The 21,113-nt window shown below is 47.8% G+C and overlaps 1 protein-coding gene across 1 annotated transcript; it reads left to right on the plus strand.

Moving 5' to 3' along the window:
* The first annotated feature begins 8,570 nt into the window (after positions 1–8,570).
* LOC126997120 (uncharacterized) lies at positions 8,571–12,140 on the plus strand. Its single transcript, XM_050858178.1, has 2 exons — positions 8,571–10,312; positions 11,873–12,140. The coding sequence occupies exons 1-2, from the start codon at positions 8,571–8,573 to the stop codon at positions 11,988–11,990; spliced, it is 1,860 nt and encodes a 619-aa protein (XP_050714135.1). The 3' UTR covers positions 11,991–12,140.
* Positions 12,141–21,113: the final 8,973 nt, after the last annotated feature.

Here is a 21,113-nt window from a genome sequence, read left to right on the forward strand (position 1 = left end):
ATGGCACAGTGCATTACATCTTGAAATGTGATCCAACTGTTAGAGAGTTAATCTACAAACATCAAGATAGATTAAAACTTGAAAGGGGGGTGTATACTGTTAGAGAGAGATGCCATGCATTAACATGTTATCATTGTCAGAGATATGGTCATACTGAGGCCAAATGCACTGCCAAGAGCAAGGGGAGAACCCAGTATGTTTTATATATATATATATATATATATATATATATATATATATATATATATATATATATATATATATATATATATGCGGGAGATCATAAAGCGAGGGACTGCCCTGGGATTGAAAGGAAATGTATTAATTGTGTGAGGTACAAGAATCCTGAACTTAATCATTCACCGAATGACCAGTGTTGTGTAGTTTTTCAGATTGAAATTGAGAGAATTCGTAACATAACCGATCATGGCTACTAATTCCACAGATTCTAAGATAAAATATGGTCTCCTAAATGCTCAGTCAGTCGGAAATAAAACTCTAGATATCCTACATCTCATCAGAGAAAATGATCTTGATATCTTAGCGGCAACTGAAACATGGCTAAATGACTATGATACTGCCAAGATTTGTGAGATGACGCCAGTAACCCATACCTTTCTATATGTTCCGAGGGAGACAAGAGGGGTGGTGCTGTTGGGATTTTTCTTTCGAACTCTTTAAAAAAGATTCGGAAAAAAAGGCATCTGAGAGATGGGATACTTTTGAACTAGTGCAAGTCATCTGTGAAATTAATAGAAGGAAAAGTACCTTTATTGTGGTGTATCGACCTCCAGATTCAGGAGCAGAGGTGTTTATCGATGAATTTTGCACATACCTTGAGTCTGTAGACATGGTGAGTGCAAATGTGTCCATTTGTGGTGACTTTAATCTGTGGATCGAGGATCCTGAAAATTCTGCCATGGCCTTCATTGAGATGATGGACTCTTTCAACTTGATCAATAAAGTGAACGAGAGGACCTCTTTAGGGGGTCATGTGCTAGACTTGGTTTTCAGCGATATAGACTCTGATCTTGTGCAAGGGGTGTGTGTTGATGAAATATGTTGTATATCTCCTGTGCATAAATTGGTAACCTTTGAAATTTCATATAAAAAGGAAGCAGTGCAGAGGAAAAAGATAACGTTCGGACAGCGAGGTAATTTTCAACCAGACATATTGATAAACTATGTAATGCAGAAATTTACAATTGAATGTTGTGAAATTTGTGAGCATGGCTCGGGGCGCGAGAATTGTGCTACCTGCCTGGTTAAGCTATATAATGGTATAGCTAGAGATCAGCCTCTGTCCTCTAACTGAAAAAGAAATAGTGTTGAAAGACCATGCGCCTTGTTTTAATACGGAAATACTAAGTGCAAAAAGGGAGAAAAAGAAAAAAAGAAAGATTGTGGCGTAGGCTTAAAACGGTTGAGGCAAGAAGAGCATGCCAGGAGGCAAGAAATAAAGAAATCGGCTTGTGATAAAACAGAAAAGAGAATACTATTGGAATAAGTTTGTGGAAGCTGAGCCTAACATTACTAAATTATATAAGGTGTCTCACAGTTTGACTGGAAACAGGAAAGTTAACAAGCTTCCGGATGGATTCTCAGATGAGGTGCTGGCAAATAAGTTTTTAGACTTTTTTGATAAGAAAATTGAGACGGTTATCAGGAACTTTAAGGCCGACAGATACCATGGACCTGCTTTAGAAAATTAAGTCCCTGAAATTAAGTTAACATGCTTTCAACAAATGGATGTGACTGTGGTGAAAACTATTGTACGGAGGGTGAAACTGACGTACTGTGATAATAAACCCCTGCCGATAAGTGACATCATTAAGGCTCGAACCTTTAGTGATTTCGCAAATATTATGACTGAGATGGTAAACACTAGCATAAAAAAATAAGATTTTTCCGGAAAGTGAGAAAGTGGCGATCGTGAAACCTATAGTTAAGGTAAACTGGACCTACAGTGTTCAAGCTCCTTCAGATCAGTATCCAACTTGACGTTTCTATCTGAGATACTTGAAAATGTGATCTTAGATCAGCTAATGGAACATCTGCTAGCGGTGCAGGCTTCACCGGATAGTCAATCTGCTTACAAGAGGCTTTGTTCAACAGAAACTACTCTCTGTTCGGTGGTAAACAATTTAATGGTACTTATGGATGAAGGGAAGTGTAGTGTTCTGATTTTGTTAGACTTGAGTGCTGCATTTGACACGGTGGAGCACAATTTATTGCTTCAGGATTGTAAAAATATTGGAATTGTGGGTGGTAAATCTTTCTTTGCTCATAAAAGTTTGCAAAGAGGAGTCCCTCAAGGAAGTGTACTAGGTCCAATCTTATTCTGTGTGTATACTATTGGTCTTTCACATTTGCTAAGAAAGTTCTATCTGTCACTGAGTGACGTGGAAAACACTGAAGATAAGCTGAGCATAATTATGGACGATGTTGGGAAATGGATGAATTCTAAGCAATTGAAGCCGAATGAGGATAAAACTGAATGCTTGATTGTGGGGAAGAACAAGGATCTCAGGAGACTAGATATTTCCACTCTTCGGATTAAGATGACACTATGACTTTAAAAAGTCTGTCAAAAATTTAGGTGTGATATGATTGACTGTACTCTATCATTCAAAGACCAGATCAATCAGGTGGTGAGAACGGCAGGCTACCATCTAAGAAATATTTAATTTGTCAAGAAATACTTGGATGATAAGACCATGAAGATCCTTATATTATAATCACGTAACCAGTGGGCTGGATTATTGTAACTCACTTTATTATGGCCTTCCTAAATATCTGCTGAAGAAATTACAACTTGTCATGAACAGAGCTGCAAGGCTAATAAAGGGTCTGCCCCCCCATGAGAGAATAACACCTGCACTTATAGACTTGCAGTGGCTGCCCATTAAGGCACGAATAGTCTACAAAATATGTGTCTTGACTTATCAAGCAACGCGACTTGGTAAACCTGGATATTTGAAAAATTTACTACAGGATTTTCATTTGGACACCGTCATGTCACTGAGACACAGTGCAGAACAGAATAAACTTTATGAGCCCAGGGCCAACCTGGAACTGGGTTTCAGAGCATTTGAGAAGAGTGCCCCGCGGCTCTATAATGAGTTACCCGGGGATGTTAAGAACAGTGGCAGTCTGGCAATCTTCAAGAAAGCGCTGAAGACTCACTTATTCACTAAATCCTACGACTTAACAAATATGAGGATTGAGAACAATTTTAAGTGCTAGTATTACTATTATAATGTTGCCGGCCCTGTGGACCGCTGCTACCTCGGCGGACCGGGGCCTGAAACCTCATCAACGGTAACGGTAACGGTATGAAGGGAGGAAAAGGAGTTGGAGGGAGAAGGGAGAAAAGGGAGGGAGGAGGAGGCAAGGTGGAGGGAAACATATTAGACGACTGGAGGAAAAAAATAAGTATTGAAACATTTTATGACGTGAGAGAGAGAGAGAGAGAGAGAGAGAGAGAGAGAGAGAGAGAGAGAGAGAGAGAGAGAGAGGGAGAGAATAATAACAACAACAACAACAACAACAACACTCACCAATCGTGGCTCCAGAAGGTCTCGTCGCCTGTGGAGGAAAAATAAAAAAATAATGTAATTATTCTCTTCCATTTGACACACACACACACACACACACACACACACACACACACACACACACACACACACACACACACACACACACACACACACACGTGACAAAGGGGAGGGAGGGCGGGAGGGAGAGGGAATGAAAGACAGGAGGAGAGAAGGGAAAGGAGGGGAAAGAAAATGAGAAGGAGAGAAAGGAGGGGGGGGGGGAAGAAAAGGAAGAGGGGAGAGAAGTGGAGGGAGGGGGAGAGAAGGGAAGGTCGGGAGAGAGAAAGGAAAAGAGAGGGAGAAGGGAAGGTAAGGGGAGAGAAGGAAAGGGGGGGTGAGAGAAAGGAACGGAGAGGGAGAAGGGAAGGGAAGGGAAGAGAAGGGAAGGGAAGGGAAGAGAAGGGAAGGGAGGGAGAGAGAAAGGAAAGGAGGGAAAGAGAAGGAAAGGGAGGGGACGGGAAGGAAGGGGGAGATGAAAGGGGGGATCGGAGGGAGGGGTAGGCAGTCATGCATAGAAATCGTTCTTTATTTATTCGCTTTTTTCAGCGGGCCAAATGGAGGCGGTCGGCGAGGGAGGGAAAATAGCCGTGCCGACGCCATCCTCTGCAACGGGCTGACAAAACAGTGGCAGCAGCAGTGGTAGTAGTAGTAGTAGTAGTAGTAATAGTAGTAGTAGTAGTAGTAGTAGTAATAGGTAGTAGGTAGTAGTAGCAGTAACAGTAGTAGTAGTAATAGTAGTATCAGTAATAGTAGTAACAGTAATAGTAGTAAAAGTAGTAGTAGTAGTAGTAGTAGTAGTAGTAGTAGTAGTAGTAGTAGTAGTAGCAGTAATGGCAGTAATAATAGTAGTAGAGTAGTAGTAGTAGCAATAGTAGTGGTAGTGGTAGTGGTAGTAGTAGCAGTAGCAGTAGTAGTAGTAGTAGTAGTAGTAGTAGTAGTAGTAGTAGTAGTAGTAGTAGTAGTAGTAGTAGTAGTAGTAGTAGTAGTAGTAGTAGAAGACTGAGCCACACGCTGCCTATTCAGCGTACACCCACGGCATCCAACATCGGTGGACGTTCCTGATGCGCACCATCCCCGGCATCAGTCCACTCCTCCGACCACTGGAAAATGCCGTCAAGAATGTATTCTTGCCGGCGCTGGTGAAATATCATGCTTTGGGGGAGGAAGAGAGGGATATGCTAGCCCTTCCCCCAAGACTGGGTGGGATGGGGATCACCAACCCTGAGAAGCTGGCAGATAAGGAGAACCAAAACTCCATCAGCCTTACCAGGTCACTCATCAACAGGATCATCGCTCAGGAGGCAGAGGGCGAGATAGACCAAACAGAAATAAGAGATATTAAAAGAAAAATCTCAGAAGAAAGGCAACAGGCCCAAAAAGACGAGCTGGACCGTCTTACACACCACCTGTCCACAGAAATGGGTAGAAAATACACACAGCACAGGAGGCAGGCGCCTCTAACTGGCTAACGTCATTACCAATCAGAGCAAAGGGCTTCAGCCTCAACAAACAAGAATTTGTCGACGCCATTGCTCTGAGATATGGCTGGCCGATTGAGGGACTGCCTGATCTCTGTGCATGTGGATCACCAAATGATGCCACCCACACCATGACATGTAAAAATGGAGGCTTCGTATGTATTAGACAAGATTAAGTGAGGGATATGACATCCAGCATGCTTGGGGAGGTATGCCAAGACGTCACTACCGAGCCGGCACTGCTTCTCCTGGACGGCGAACACCTTCGGTACAGGACAGCCAATACCTCACAGGAGGCACGGGTTGATGTAAGTGCCCGCGGATTCTGGGTGCGCGGACAGCGGGCGTTCATGGACATCCGCATATTCGACCCGATGGCTGCCTGTCACCGTGCAAGCCGCCCACCACAGGAACGAGCAGGAGTTTACAAGGGCATACGGTGAAAGAATCCAACTTGTGGATCTGGGCAGCTTCTCCACACTCGTCGTAACCACATCCGGCGGGATGGGTCCCAGGGCCCAATGCTTCTACACACGCCTCGCGGAACTAATCTCAGAAAAGAAGCAACAGCCAAGGAGCCACGTTGTCGCCTGGATGAGGTGTCGCCTCTCGTTCTCCCTGCTCAGGTCGGCCATCCTATGTCTCAGGGGCACCAGACACTCTGGCAAAGCCACCACCATCTCCAATATGGACTATGAAGCCACAGTGGTGGAGAGTGACATTAGGGTGGGTCGGGAGTGACTTGAGTAGGGAAGGAAAGGGGGATCTAGACGTAATAGATGATAGGTGATTTAGTGTCAGGTAGTATTAGTGATATGGTTGGATGCCACAGTCATTAGCGAACAGAGTTGGGGCTAATGACCTCCAAGCTATGGAGCCCTCCATGATTATGTGTCGGGAAAATAAACATGGGTGGAGGTATCATTTATGTTGTAGAATAAGTAGTAGTAGTAGTAGTAGTAGTAGTAGTAGCAGTAATAGTAGTAGTAATAGTAGTAGTAGTAGTAGTAGTAGTAGTAGTAGTAATAGTAGTAGTAGTAGTAGTAGTAGTAGTAGTAGTAGTAGTAGTAGTAGTAGTAGTGGTAGTAGTAGTAGCAGTAGTAGTAGTAGTAGTAGTAGTAGTAGTAGTAGTAGTAGTGGTAGTAGTTGCAGTAGCAGTAGTAGTAGTAGTAGTAGTAGTAGTAGTAGTAGTGGTAGTGGTAGTAGCGTAGGGAGAGGACGTGCTGTGATTAGCTCCTTTGTTTTGTGTCATAAGTTAGGTCCTATAGCCGATACCGCCTTGGAATGTATACCTTCGTACGCGTGAACGTGCAGTGAACGTAACGAAATATAGTGCAATCTGGTGCCATTGACGATGCAGGTGTTAATTACGAATTACTGCTTTTGAGAGAGGCCGTGTGCTGGCCGGCAGTGTGAGAAACATCGGTGTAACGATAAATATTGGGTCAAGTGGCCCACGTCCCCTCGGTGCTTGTGAGCGACGCTCGACTCTGTGGCGGACGGCCGGAAGGTGGAAAATTGGAAGGCAGAGCTGAGGGAAAGAGGGAGAGAGGGGAAAGGAGGGAAAGAGAGTGGAGAAGAGGGGGAGAGAGTGGTAGAGGAGGAGGGAGGGGAGTGAGAGTAGAGGAGAGAGAGAGGAGAGAGAAGAGAGCAAGTTATAGTTTTTCCATGTACATCATCCAATATATTTTCTCAGTATGTCAAATAGATTAAATGTCAGTGATTTATAGGGGAGTGGTGAGTTCTGGCAGGCGTGTCGGGATGGGCGGAGGTGGGTCAGTTTTCAAGACCGAGGGCAAACAGTAACAGCCCCAACCCCCCCCCCCTCCCCTAACGCTACCCACGCACATCCCCTCACTTCCCGGGTCCCTGCTAACCCCGCCCCGCTGCCCAGTAACTTGCCACCCCCGCCTGAGGTCCATAAAACACAGAGTATCTGACTCGGCGAACTGCTGGTAATGATATCACTACTACTACTACTACTACTCAACTTTAATGTGTAGGGTCAGGTGCATTAGTAAAATTGTAAAGTGTTGGCGAGGAGCAATGGTGGTGGAAAAATAAACAATCATTCTAATATTACCGTAAAGGTAGAGTAAGCATATGTAAGTGTATGTCTGTGTGTAGGTATATGGGGGGAGACAAGAGTAAAAGTGGGGTCTACTACTATTGCTCTATTCATCACCACAAATAGCAACTAAGATACACTAGCATGCATAATGGCACCGAAATGGAGCCCCCTCAATGTTGCATTTGTTCGTCTCGAAATCAAAACTGTGTTCAATGCTCGTGCGTAAGACGAGGCCAGCCCTGTGTAAACTGTAAGAGAGGTGGAGATTGTCGAAACCCAAACAATCAACGGCAGGATGTGGAAAATGGGGAGCAACCACAAGTGGTGCTGGGTGGACAGGCCAATGAAGGCGCTGGAGATGATCAGGTGGAGAGGGGTGCAGGTGGCGAGAGACAAGGGCAAGGTGACCAGGGTGAGGACGCCTCGCGCTAGCTCCGCTTCTGGCAGAGGTGGACACTCGAGGAGACAGAGGAGTGGGTGCGAGACGCTTACAATCATGTGGTAACGTTTTCTCCCAATAACGTATTTGAGGCCCCGAGATGTAACGCCACCAAAACCTTGATAGAGGAGAAACCTACCTCATTAGAGCGGACAACAACTCCACGCAAATCGCCCCCTACGCTTTAAAGATTCTGGCCATACTACCGCACCTCATATGCCAACGGACTCACAAAAAGTCGAAACAATCTGAGGACGTGAAGGCGGTACAAAGAAGAATGGAGCTGTGGAGGAAAGGGGACGTCCGGAAGCTACTTGACGAGGCTAAAACACTGCAGGAGAGCCTAGGCAGACGTAACAGTCGCAAGAAGGACAGTAACGACAGGGCTAGAAACTTTGCTGACAAGATGAGACAAGGCAAAGTGGCCATGGCAACTAGATCACTGTCAATAGAAGATGAGGCAGCGGAGTCCTTCCCATGACGGAAGAGACACGCCAGATCCTCAGGACAAGCATCCAGATGCTAGACCTGCACACCCAGAAATGAAGTTCCTTGGAGACTACACCCCACCGCATCGAGTTGTCTTCGACCATATTAGCGGTGACGTGATCTGGAAGCACGCCCTTCACACGCAGGGAGCGGCTGGACCATCAGGCCTGGATGCCAAGGGGTGGAAACACCTCCTCAGTAAGAACATCTTTGGTAATCCAGCTGTGGATCTTCGCGACGCAATAGCCGCCCTAGCAAGAAAATTGGCGTCAGAGAATTGCCAACACCTCGAGCCTTTGATGGCCTGCCGGCTCATCCCGCTGGATAAAAAACCAGGCTGTCGCCCCATCGGGATAGGGGAGGTGCTCAGGAGGATCATAGGCAAGGCTGTCATGGAGGTGGTGAAGGACGACGTGAGGAAGGCGGTGGGAAACCTCCAAGTGTGTGCGGGTCAGCAGGCTGGGTGTGAAGCGGCCATTCACGCTGTCAGGAGAATGTTCGAACACCCAGAATGTGAGGCGGTGCTGATGGTGGACGCTGCAAATGCGTTCAACAACATCAATAGGGAGACAGCACTGCACAACATCAAAATCAAGTGCCCTATATTCGCCCAATATATTGAAAATACATACAAGGAACCTGCCAGACTGTTCATCAGCAGTCATAATAACCAACGACTTGGAGACCCGGTGGCCATACAATCCTCAGAGGGCACCACCCAAGGGGACCCAGTGGCCATGGCAATGTTTGCCCTGGGAATGATGAAGCTGCAGGACATCATCCGCCATGAAAACACCAACGTCAAACAGGTGGCGTATGCGGATGACCTCACCGGGGTAGGAAAGTCTGCAGACCTCAGGAAATGGTGGGACCTCGTCAATGAACATGGCCCAAAAATAGGGTACCATCCCAACGCCACGAAGTCTGTGGTGATTGTAAAACCAGAGGCATACGATCGGGCCAAAACAGCATTCCAGGGCAGTAACGTGAAACTGTCAGTGACTGGAGAAAGACACCTCGGGGCAGCCATTGGAACAGCTGAATACAGAACCGAATATGTGAAAACGGCTGTAAAGCGCTGGGAGTCCGAACTGCAGAGACTGAGCGAGATCGCCAAAACAGAACCGCAGCAAGCCTACGCAGCATTTACGTACGGTGTCAAGCATAAATGGAACTACCTCATGAGGACAGTTCCTGATGTTGCTCCGTTACTAAAACCTCTGGAAGATGCTATCAGAAACACCTTCATACCGGCGATAGCAAATGGGAGATGTCCCAGTGACCAGGAGAGAAGATTGCTGGAGTTGCCGCCAAGAATGGGTGGGCTCGGCATCACCAACCCGCAAAATCTGGCTGAGTCTGAATTCAGGAACTCAATCCGAATCACAGCCTCCTTGACCGGATATATTACCAATCAAAATGAAAGGGTAGAAGACAACCCTCAAGATATTAGGTCACTAAGGAATGAAATCTCCATAAACAGAGAAGGAAAACAGAGAGACACTCTGAGTGACCTAATGAGAGAACTCCCAGAAGACACAAGGAGGAGGACAGATATTGCACAGGAAGTGGGCGCTTCAAACTGGCTAACCACACTACATATCAGGGCAAAAGGCTTCAACTTAAACAAAAAAGAATTTACTGATGCCCTTGCCCTCAGGTATGGCTGGCCAGTGGATGGGCTCCCAAACATGTGTAACTGTGGCTCACCCTTCAACCAAAATCATGCCATGACATGCAAGAGAGGAGGTTTCGTCTGCATGAGACATGATGAAGTAAGAGACGTAACAGCTCAGATGCTGAAAGAAGTCTGCCACGACGTGACTGTGGAACCCATGCTGCTCCCTCTGCAAGGCGAACACCTCGCCAGACGCACCGCTAATGTTTCGAACAAAGCACGAGTGGATGTTAGCCCCAGAGGGTTTTGGACTCGTGGACAAAGGGCATACTTTGATATAAGGATCTTTGATCCCATGGCCCATTGCCACAGAGACCTGACCCTTGATGCAGCCCACAGAAGAAACGAACAAGAGAAGAACAGAGCATATGAAGAAAGAATACAGAACGTGGACCAGGGCTCCTTCACCCCGGTAGTATTCACGACGGCAGGAGGGATGGGACCAAGGGCGCAGAGCTTCTACGCAAGACTCGCCGAAACACTGGCGGATAAGAAACAACAGCCAAGAAGCAGTGTGGTCGCCTGGATGAGATGCAGGCTGTCCTTCTCCCTCCTGAGGTCAGCCTTGGTCTGCCTGAGAGGAATCAGGTCACCTGCACCCAAAACCACCCGCATTGCTGACCTGGACTTTGAGGCGACGGTGGTTGATAGTCGTATCAACCACAAGCTCTGTTAGCAAAAATAAAATGTTTAGTAAAGTTTGTAATATTAAATAAAGATGGTTGTCGGCCACAGTCATTGGCGGGGTGGGGCCAATGAATTGCTTTGTGAAAGGATATGAGAAAATATACCGCTCACAACGCAACTCTAATAGATGGAGGCCCGTTGTAGTAGGAGAGGAGTAATAGTAGTAGTAATAGTAATAGTAGTAGTAGTAGTAGTAGTAGTAGTAGTAGTAGTAGTAGTAGTAGTAGTAGTAGTAGTAGTAGTAGTAGTAGTAGTGGTAGTAATGGTAGTAGTAGTAGTAGTAGTAGTAGTAGTAGTAGTAGTAGTAGTAGTAGTAGTAGTAGTAGTAGTAGTAGTAGTAGTAGTAGTAGTAGTAGTAGTAGTAGTAGTAGTAGTAGTAGTAGTAGTAGTAAAATAATATGTTTAGTAAAGTTTGTAATATTAAATAAAGATGGTTGTCGGCCACAGTCATTGGCGGGGTGGGGCCAATGAATTGCTTTGTGAAAGGATATGAGAGAATATACCGCTCACAACGCAACTCTAATAGATGGAGGCCCGTAGTAGTAGCAGTAGTAGTAGCAGTAGTAGTAGTAGTAGTATCACAGCCTCCTTGACCGGATATATTACCAATCAAAATGAAAGGGGAGAAGACAACCCTCAAGATATTAGGTCACTAAGGAATGAAATCTCCATAAACAGAGAAGGAAAACAGAGAGACACTCTGAGTGACCTAATGAGAGAACTCCCAGAAGACACAAGGAGGAGGACAGATATTGCACAGGAAGTGGGCGCTTCAAACTGGCTAACTACACTACCTATCAGGGCAAAAGGCTTCAACTTAAACAAAAAAGAATTTACTGATGCCCTTGCCCTCAGGTATGGCTGGCCAGTGGATGGGCTCCCAAACATGTGTAACTGTGGCTCACCCTTCAACCAAAATCATGCCATGACATGCAAGAGAGGAGGTTTCGTCTGCATGAGACATGATGAAGTAAGAGACGTAACAGCTCAGATGCTGAAAGAAGTCTGCCACGACGTGACTGTGGAACCCATGCTGCTCCCTCTGCAAGGCGAACACCTCGCCAGACGCACCGCTAATGTTTCGAACGAAGCCCGAGTGGATGTTAGCGCCAGAGGGTTTTTGACTCGTGGACAAAGGGCATATTTTGACATAAGGATCTTTGATCCCATGGCCCATTGCCACAGAGACCTGACCCTTGATGCAGCCCACAGAAGAAACGAACAAGAGAAGAACAGAGCATATGAAGAAAGAATACAGAATGTGGACCAGGGCTCCTTCACCCCGGTAGTATTCACGACGGCAGGAAGGATGGGACCAAGGGCGCAGAGCTTCTACGCAAGACTCGCCGAAACACTGGCGGATAAGAAACAGCACCCAAGAAGCAGTGTGGTCGCCTGGATGAGATGCAGGCTGTCCTTCTCCCTCCTGAGGTCAGCCTTGGTCTGCCTGAGAGGAACCAGGTCACCTGCACCCAAAACCACCCGCATTGCTGACCTGGACTTTGAGGCGACGGTGGTTGATAGTCGTATCAACCACAAGCTCTGTTAGCTTAAAAATAAAATGTTTAGTAAAGTTTGTAATATTAAATAAAGATGGTTGTCGGCCACAGTCATTGGCGGGGTGGGGCCAATGAATTGCTTTGTGAAAGGATATGAGAGAATATACCGCTCACAACGCAACTCTAATAGATGGAGGCCCGTAGTAATAGTAGTAGTAGTAGTAGTAGTGGTAGCAGTAATTATAATTTATAATAACGTTAACACAATCGCACTGCGGCGTCAGCAAGATTCGGAGTCCTTTGTGGAATTCGAGAAAAATGTATTTAGCGCGGACGAGAGGGACGACTGTGATCCGCTGAGGCTGAGGGGGGAGACTTACAGAGATTTACACAGATATTCAGGCTACACAGACCCTGTGGTCCAGGCTAGGTGGTCTATCCTCTAACCTAAGTGAAATTGTATTGATCAAATTGCACCAAGAGTTTGTATTTCTACTTTAGTAAATATTATGTTGAAGAAAGTGTCAGTCGAGCTTGTTTTTTAAGGAGTCGATCGTGTTGCACTGGACCACTGAAGGTGGGAGCTTATTCCATTCTCGCACTACAAGGTTGGTGAAGAAACATTTGGTGGTCTGAATTTACTTGTTTATTTCTCGTTCGAAATATGTCATCGATTATAAACAATTTGGATATGTCCACATTCGTAGAACCATTAAGTATTTTAAAACATTCGATCACTTTCCCTCGGAGGCAACTTTTCTCATGAGAGAACATTTCAGACGAGATTCTTTCGTCGTAAGATTTGTTGCGCAAGGAAAATATCATCTTTGTTGCCCGAAATTAAACACTTTCTAACTTAGCAATGTCCTTTGCATGGTGGGGAGACCAAAACTGTACCGCATATTCCAAGTGGGGTCGGGCTAAGCTACTGTATAGCGGGAGTATTACATCTTTATTTTTAAATAAAAAAATTATCTTAATGAAGCCCAGCATTCCGTTCGCTTTGTTCGCTGCGTCGATGCAATGCTGTGAGAATTTGAGGTTTGACGCAATTTTGACACCCAGGTCCTTGACGCATAGAACGCTTTTGAGCTTAAATACCACTCATTTTTTAATTGAAAATTTTATTCCTTGTTCCAACTTGAAGAACATGATACTTATCTATATTAATGGGCATTTCCTATATATCAGATCAAGCTGAAATTGTATGCAAACCTTCTTGGAGGCTTTGTCTGTCTTCGTCAGTGAGAATCGAGTTACCACTCTGTGTCATCTGCAAATTTACTAATGAGATTAATGATTCCAAAGTCCACATCGTTGATGCAAATAATGAGGAGCACTGGGCCAAGAACCGAGCCCTGAGGGACGCCATTAGTGACAGGCGCCCACTCTGAGTTAAATCCGTCGATCACCACTCTTTGTTGTCTGTTGCTCAACCAATTCGCTATTCATTGGTGTACTTGACCGTCAATACCTATTTGCTTTAACTTATACAGTAATTTATGGTGTGGAGCTTTATCAAACGCTTTCTTGAAATCAAGATATACTACGTCCAGTAATTTGGTTACGTCATAAACTGAGAAGAAATCGTTCTTAAAGGTTAGTGGGTTTGATAGGCAGGATCTTTTGCTACGGAAGCCATGTTGTGAATCCTTAATTAATGAATGGCTTTCAAGGTAACTCGCATTTTTGTCTCTAATTATGCTCTTGAGCATCTTGGTTACTACTGAAGTTAGACTAATGGGCCTGTAATTACCCGGAGTTTTTCTTGTCTCCTTTCTTAACAATCGGTGTTACGTTAGCCATCCTCCACTCTGAGGGGACGATGCTTTGTCACAACGCATGGGAGGGAGGAAGGGAGGGAGGAAGGAAGAGGAGGAAGGAAGAGAAGGAGGAATGAAGGGAAAGGAAGGGAGGGAGGGAGGAAAGGGTGGTATGGAAGCAGGAAAGAGAATGGAAGGAAGCTTATGGAGGGAGGAAAGAATGAGGGAAAAAGGAAGGAAGGAAGGACGGAAAGAAGGGAGGAAGAAAAGGAAGGGAGGAAGAAAAGGGAGGGAGGAAGGGAGAGGGGTCACGGTTAAGAGGAGGGGACGGGTAAGGGAGGAGGAAAGGGAAAATCGTAGGGAGGATGAAAGAGAAGGGGAGGTAGGTAAGAAAAGGGGAGGGAGGGAGAGATGGGGAGGAAGGGAGAGAGAAGGGAAGGGAGGAGAAGAGAATGGAAAAGTGGGGAAGAGAAGGGGAGGGAGGGTGAAGGAATGGAAGAGAAGGGGAGGGAGGGGGAAGGAATAGAAGGGAGGGGGAGAGAAGGGGAGGGGGAGAGAAGGGGGGGGAAAAGAAGGGGAGAGAGGGGGAGGGAATGGAAGGGAGGGGAAAGAAGGGGAGGGAGAGGAAGGGAACAGAAGGGAGGGAAGGGAGAGGAGGGAGGAAGGGAGGGAAGGGAGAGAGAGAGAGAGAGAGAGAGAGAGAGAGAGAGAGAGAGAGAGAGAGAAAAGGAAGCGAAAATGAGTGAAAAATGAAAGGAAAGAGGAAATAGAGGGATTACTGTGTATGGTGAGGTGTAGGGAAGGAGGGAAGGGAGAAGAGGGAGGAGGGAAGGGGGGAGAGGGAGGGACGAGGGAAGGGGGTGAAGGGGAGGGACACATTAATCAAAACGAAACAATTTTTCCCTCTGGCGGCGGTGGTGGTGGTGATGGGTGGAAGTGGATGGGGGAGGCCAGCGAATCAAGACCACTCCTGCACCCATCACACTGACTGACTGATTGACTGACTGACTGACTGGCTGGCTGGCTGGGTGGCTGCGTGGCTGGGTAGGTGGCTGGCTGGTAGGCTGACTGACTGACTGACTGACTGGCTGATTGGCTTGCTGGCTGACTGGGTGACTGGCTGGCTGGCTGGCCGAATGATTGACTGACTGACTGACTGGATGACTGACTGACTGACTGACTGACTGGATGACTGACTGACTGACTGGATGACTGACTGACTGACTGACTGACTGGATGACTGACTGACTGAGTCACTGACTGACTGGCTGACTGACTGACCTGACGACTCAGCCACCGCCTCCCCATTACTCAGTTACTCAGATTTCTTGCGTACAAAGGACAGAGGGTGCCTACAAGGACAGGGGAGCCCTCCATCACTTCAAAACTCGCACTAGCGTGCAGGTACCACAACAAAGAATTCGGCTAACCATGTGTTTACTTATGTGTTTATGCATTCAAATAAATTAATAAAAACATCATATAATTTACTATGGTGTCCATGTTAATAAGGAAAGGCATAGATTCCTGCATATAGAAAATGTTAGGGCCGCCGAATTCCGTCAACCGAAAGCTCTAGATTGCAGTGTTACCACATAAGAGTGATACACGGAAGGTTTTGATCTGGCAAACCTGCAAGGTTAGGGAAACGTCGGTGACGGTACTATGGTTGTTAGCTTCCCCAATCTTCACTCTCCTTCTTTCGCTGGCCACCAGAGGGCCTCGTTGTAAACAACACCTGCAAGCAGCTCTTCTGTTTTGGCGGATTTCTGCTTGATTTCGCTTGCTACCACCTCCCATCTGTTGCTGTGAGCTACATAAAGGTCCATTGGACTGTCCAGTGCATTTTGGATTTGGAGGGTTGTGGACTTAGCCTGTAGTTTTAAGTGACACGCAAGGTAGCCAAGCGGAGCCCCTCTGGTCGGCGCGCCTCGCTGCTGCGCATGCGCAGTGCGAGGAGAGTGACGTTTTGCGACGTCATGGATACGTCACTTCCCATGCTGCCACGAGTCACCAGTGTAGCATTGGGGCGTTGACATCCCTACGTGTGCGCCATGGAGTACTCTGGACCTGGCACTCTTGAAGACGTTGAAGCTGACTTGGCGCTGAGTGATGAGGAGAACATGCTGCTTGAGGGAGAATGGCCTCCGCTACCGCATGTCACGTCAATGTCAGCAGGGCTGCCTGCCCATGCTGCTCCCCCCCGCGGCGACCAAACATCGTCTTCCATCAAACGTCCCATAAGCAACACATCGGATAGTGACAGTGAGTTGCCACCTCGTGCTCCCAAGACACACAAGCGACGAGACTCCTCGGGTCCTCCACCCGGCACACCCGACCAAGGTTACAACACTCACATCCGCCCTCGGCCCATCTAACTCCATCAACAGCCATCACCGTCCACTCCTGCAGCGCCAGCATTTGCTCCCAGGACTGATTATGTGAAACTCCTTTTCAAGGGCAGTCCAACTGTAGACACCAAGATCCGCTGGCTGTCTGAGGTTACCCGAGCTTTCCATCTCGACCGCAATCTGGCTGAGGTCAAGATGGCAGCAGTTACGTCTCGGTTTGTATACATCTCTAGACGCCGTACGGACATTGTAGACACTGTGACGAGGGGGGAGTTTTTGTCCCTCATCCTAGAGGTTCAGGATTCACCCGAACGGCCCCGCAAGTTTCCTACATACCTCCTTACTCGTTACCCAGTCTGCGTCGATCCCTCCTTGGCTAAAGAGCTTCCGGGTATAAACACAGCACGACGTTTCCACCAGAACGGGACGCCACTCAAACGATTGGTAGTCACCTGGAGTCTTCCTGACCCTCCGCCGCCAACAGTTACTTTCAGCTTCCTACCCTGCCTGCCAGATTGTGATCTTCGGAAGATGAAGGACGAGCAGCCTTGGTGTTTTCGTTGCTGGGGCATTGGTCACATCTCTCGGTATTGCTCTGCTTCTGAGCGGTGTGCGTGGTGCTCTGGCCAACATGATTCACGCACCTGCCTCCACCGTAACCCTCCGTCAGCTGCGACTGCTTCTGCCTCGACTTCGAATCAGCCAGATCAACTACCACCAGATGCCTCACAGTGGAAATGCCCGCGATGTCAACAGACAGGAGTCAACGTGTGGCATGGGTGCGCCAAGCGTCAGCAGGCTCCTCCCACCGCCCCCACTGCAGCGCGTGGGACACCACGTGCACAGCCCCCATTACACACTGCTGCTTCTTCTGCCTCCACTGGTCTGGATACCACTCAAGTTACTGCGCTTCGCGATGCCGTCGCCGCTCTCAAGTCTAAGTTTACTTCCCTAACAGCACGCTTTGACGCCATTGATGCTCGCTTGGAGGAACTGGCCAACAAGCAAAGCGAAGTTGAAACTACACTGAATTCCTTAGTTGAGGCTCAACAGGTCGTCATTGCCACCGTCTCCACTTTCACAGAGAAGCTCGACACTATTGCCACTCGCCTCGAGAGAATTGATGCAACATCAATAGGGTCTCCCCGCGCCGCGGCGCGCAGGGGTGCCTCTGCCACCACCTCTACCACGATTGGCCCCCGCAAGACCCAAAACAGACTTCACTGACCAAATCAAGCTACAGGTGATCTCATGGAATGCTTGTGGGATCACAAGCTACAACAAACTTGCTGCCCTTAAAGGCTATATAAATGGTCGTCGTCCGGACATTATCTTTATCCAAGAAGCTTTTGTAGGCCGCCCATTACCTGCGGGGAACGCTCCTTCTCTCAGCGGTTACATTTCCTACGTCCACTTGGTCAGGAACGGGCTCGTTACCTACGTTCACTCCTCCATACAACACCAACTCCTCCGAAGCTCTGTGGATGAAGACACGACTTTCCAACTCATTGAAGTAACCGTTGGGAGCAGCAAGATCCGTCTGTGCAACGTTTATTCGGCAGGATTAACCCAGCAGCTCACCCCGCTCCCACAAAGCGCGGCATGATATACATGGGGGACTTTAACGCCAGACACCCTGCGTTGGGAGACACTTCAGGTACCGTGAATCGAAGCGGGACTCGACTGCTCCAGTACATCCAACGCAACCAACTTACTCGCTGGGACACCGCGGGCGCCACACATGCCCGAGGAGGCACTGGATCACATTCTTACAGCTGGACTGGTGGCTTCAAAAGTCAAGTGTTCGTCTATCCCTACTCTCTTTTCTGACCACATTGCTCTTAGGCTTCATTATTCCTTCTCAGTTGCACCTTCACCTGTACATGACCGTACTCGCATTACGATACTACCTAAGTACTGCCCCACATACGTCTCTTACATTACTTCCCTTCTCCCCACGTTTGATTTCCATTGCCCTGAAAAGTTATACTCTGCACTTGTTACCTCCACCCACGACTTCCACACCCGATACGTCAGCAGGCCACACATCAAACGTCGCCCTGAAGCTCACATTTGGACGTTGGACAACCGAATCAAGCAAGCAGAGAGGGTTGCGGAGGAGGATGGCCTCAACTTCCAACAACGACCAACTCCACAGTCCTTGCATCAGTTTCAGCTGTCCATTGATGACCTTGTCGCCCTCCAAGAGTGTGTCCAAACAGACTCGTGGCATCGATTCACAGACATCAACCATCAAACGAATATTGGATCTATGTGGTACCTCATTAACAAGGTTATAAAGAAAAAGCCTCCCAGTGCCCTTCACCACAGCCCAGCCCAGTACGCCCAAGACCTCAATGACGCCTGGTCAGCACAGTCAAGATTTGATAACCTCCCCGCACACGTTCAGGACGCTCTCTCCACACAGAGGCACTTCCGCGCTCTTCGCCTGGCTGCCGCACTCCTCGACAAGGATGAAGAGGATAATGTGCCCATAACGGACGAGGAACTACGACGTGCTCTTGTCAGCGCTAAGGCAACAGCCCCAGGCAATGACGGTATCACCTACCCTGTCCTTCGCCTACTCCTACAGGTGCCTGGGAACCCCCTCCTAAAGCTGTACAACCTTTGTTTCCACCAGGGTCACGTACCGAGAGCCTGGACCTTCAGCCTGATTGTGCCCATCCCTAAGCCTGGCACTGACAAATTCCGACCCATCTCCCTTACATCCTGCTTCAGCAAAGTCCTAGAACGAATTCTCCTTACCCGCCTCCTCTTCCGGTTACAAGACAGGCTCTCGCCCAGGCTGTATGGTTTCTTACCACAGCGCGGCACGCACCACTGCCTCATGGAGCTGTACACCCGCCTCACCCCGAAAAGCGTTGTGGCCTTCATCGATTTGAAAAGTGCCTTTGATGTCGCAAATAGAGAAGTCATACTAGACCAGCTAGTGGAATTTGGAGTTAAGGGACACCTTCTAAGATGGCTACGAGGATACCTACAAAACAGAACATCTCGTGTACTATTCAAGGGGGCATGCAGTACCATCCAAGACTTCGAACTCGGTACTCCACAAGGCGGTGTCCTCAGCCCTTTCTTATTCAACATCCTTATTCACCGCCTGCTGTCCCTACTTCCCGACGTGCCAGGCACAACGATCACCTGCTACGCTGACGACATTTGTATCCATTCCAGCTCCCCAGCAGACCTCCAACGTTTACTTCACTCGTTTCATGTGTCAGCGTCCTCATGTGGCCTCCTTATTTCTCCAGAAAAGAGTAGAATCTTTTCTCTCCGGCAGCCAAGAACACTTCCGGACTTCACGAAAGGTGACCGTGTCATACCTTTGTGCACGCAGTACCTCTACCTTGGCGCGCCTGTACGCATTACTCCTTCCACGCCTGCGAGACAACGTGTGCATCCCATCATTCAAGATCTGTTGGCCCGACTGGAGCGGCGCCTGTTTCCTCTAAAGTGGCTGACAAACAATGCCGCTGGCGTGTCTATCCCTGTAGCCAAAACTATTTATATCGCATCTCTCCGATCAGTGGTCGACTATCTCTCCCCTGCTCTTTCCCAGCTTACCAAAACAGCATTACAGGCCATTGAAAAGTTTCAGAATAAAGCCATGCGGCTTATCTTAGGCTGTCCTACTTCCACAAGAATAGTCAACATGCAGTCTGAACTCAATCTTCCGCCATTAGTTGAAAGAATACACGCCAACGTGTCATATTTCGGAGCCAAATGCCTTAACTCTCCTCACCTCGCCCCACATTTCTCTCAAGTCCTTAGAACCTCACTTCACGCTGTTGCACCAGTACCCCAACTTCGTCCAGGTGCCCGCAACCTAATTAATACAGTCTGCTCCACCCTACGAAGACTCGACATCAATGTTCCCGTGGCTGTAGTGGATCATGGCCCACCTCCTTGGAAGATTCCTCGGCCGCGTGTGTTCTACACTCCCACCTCCAAAAGTGACCCACCACTCTTGCAAAAACAACTGGCCTTAGAAAATATCAACAAAGTGTCTTCCATGGTTCCTGCTGCAAATTATCTCTATGTTGACGGGTCCCTGCAGGCTGATGGCAGCGCGGGGTACGCCGTCTACTCTCCTGATGTGGACCCACCTACGGGAGGCTGGGTCGGCCACAGACTATGCAACTCATCAAGTTCAACCTACTGTGAGTTACGTGGGATTCTGGAAGCCGTTCGTCTCTTACTTCAGCGAAGACTGAATGGTGTGGTCATCTGTGACTCTCAGCCTGCCCTTCTAGCCCTTTCATCTCTACAACCCACGTGCTCTGATGTAGTTCAACAAATATTACAGCAATTAGTGTTAGCTTTTGATAACTCCCTCATCGTTACGTTCCTATGGATTCCTTCACATGTTGGTATTGCATCCAATGACACTGTGGACCTCATCGCGAAACATGCCTGCAGACTACCTCCTCCTGCTAATGCTAGACCATCTCTCCGCTGTTACAAAAAGACGGTCCATAAAGCCGCTCATCTCACTACACTCCAACGTAGGGACTCAGAACGGACGCAGAGTGTTTCCATACAGCACTACGACCACTTCCGTCAATCACCTCCCAAGTATCGCAGGCATGGACTGAAGATTCGCAGGCACAATGTTGTGACTGCTCGTCTTCGTCTGGGCTATCGTCCGGTGTGGCAAGTCTGTGAAGCTGGGGACGCTCCTCACTACTCTGCCTGCAAGCTGTGTGGCCTTCCCAACGCCAACCACCTCCAGCACTACTGCCTTGAGTGTCCTTCAGTCAGGGATCTGCTGCCCCAGGGACAGTCAGTGACCGACACCTGTAAATATCTCCTCACTGGCAACCACTTAGACATTGTTTTGATGCAACACCCACACTTTGGTGAGTGCTGATTACTGTATTCATCGTAGACCGATACTATTGGTAGGATATGTGTTCTTTTCATAACGTTTTGAGATAACGTTTTACAATTTATTTATACTTTTGTGTGAGCTCTTTATGCTTTTCTCTAACCTCCAGTTTAGCTGCTAAATGTAAATAGTGCCAGACTTCATAACTGT

Source organism: Eriocheir sinensis, chromosome 11 (assembly GCF_024679095.1).
Source record: "Eriocheir sinensis breed Jianghai 21 chromosome 11, ASM2467909v1, whole genome shotgun sequence".
NCBI lineage: Eukaryota > Metazoa > Arthropoda > Malacostraca > Decapoda > Varunidae > Eriocheir > Eriocheir sinensis.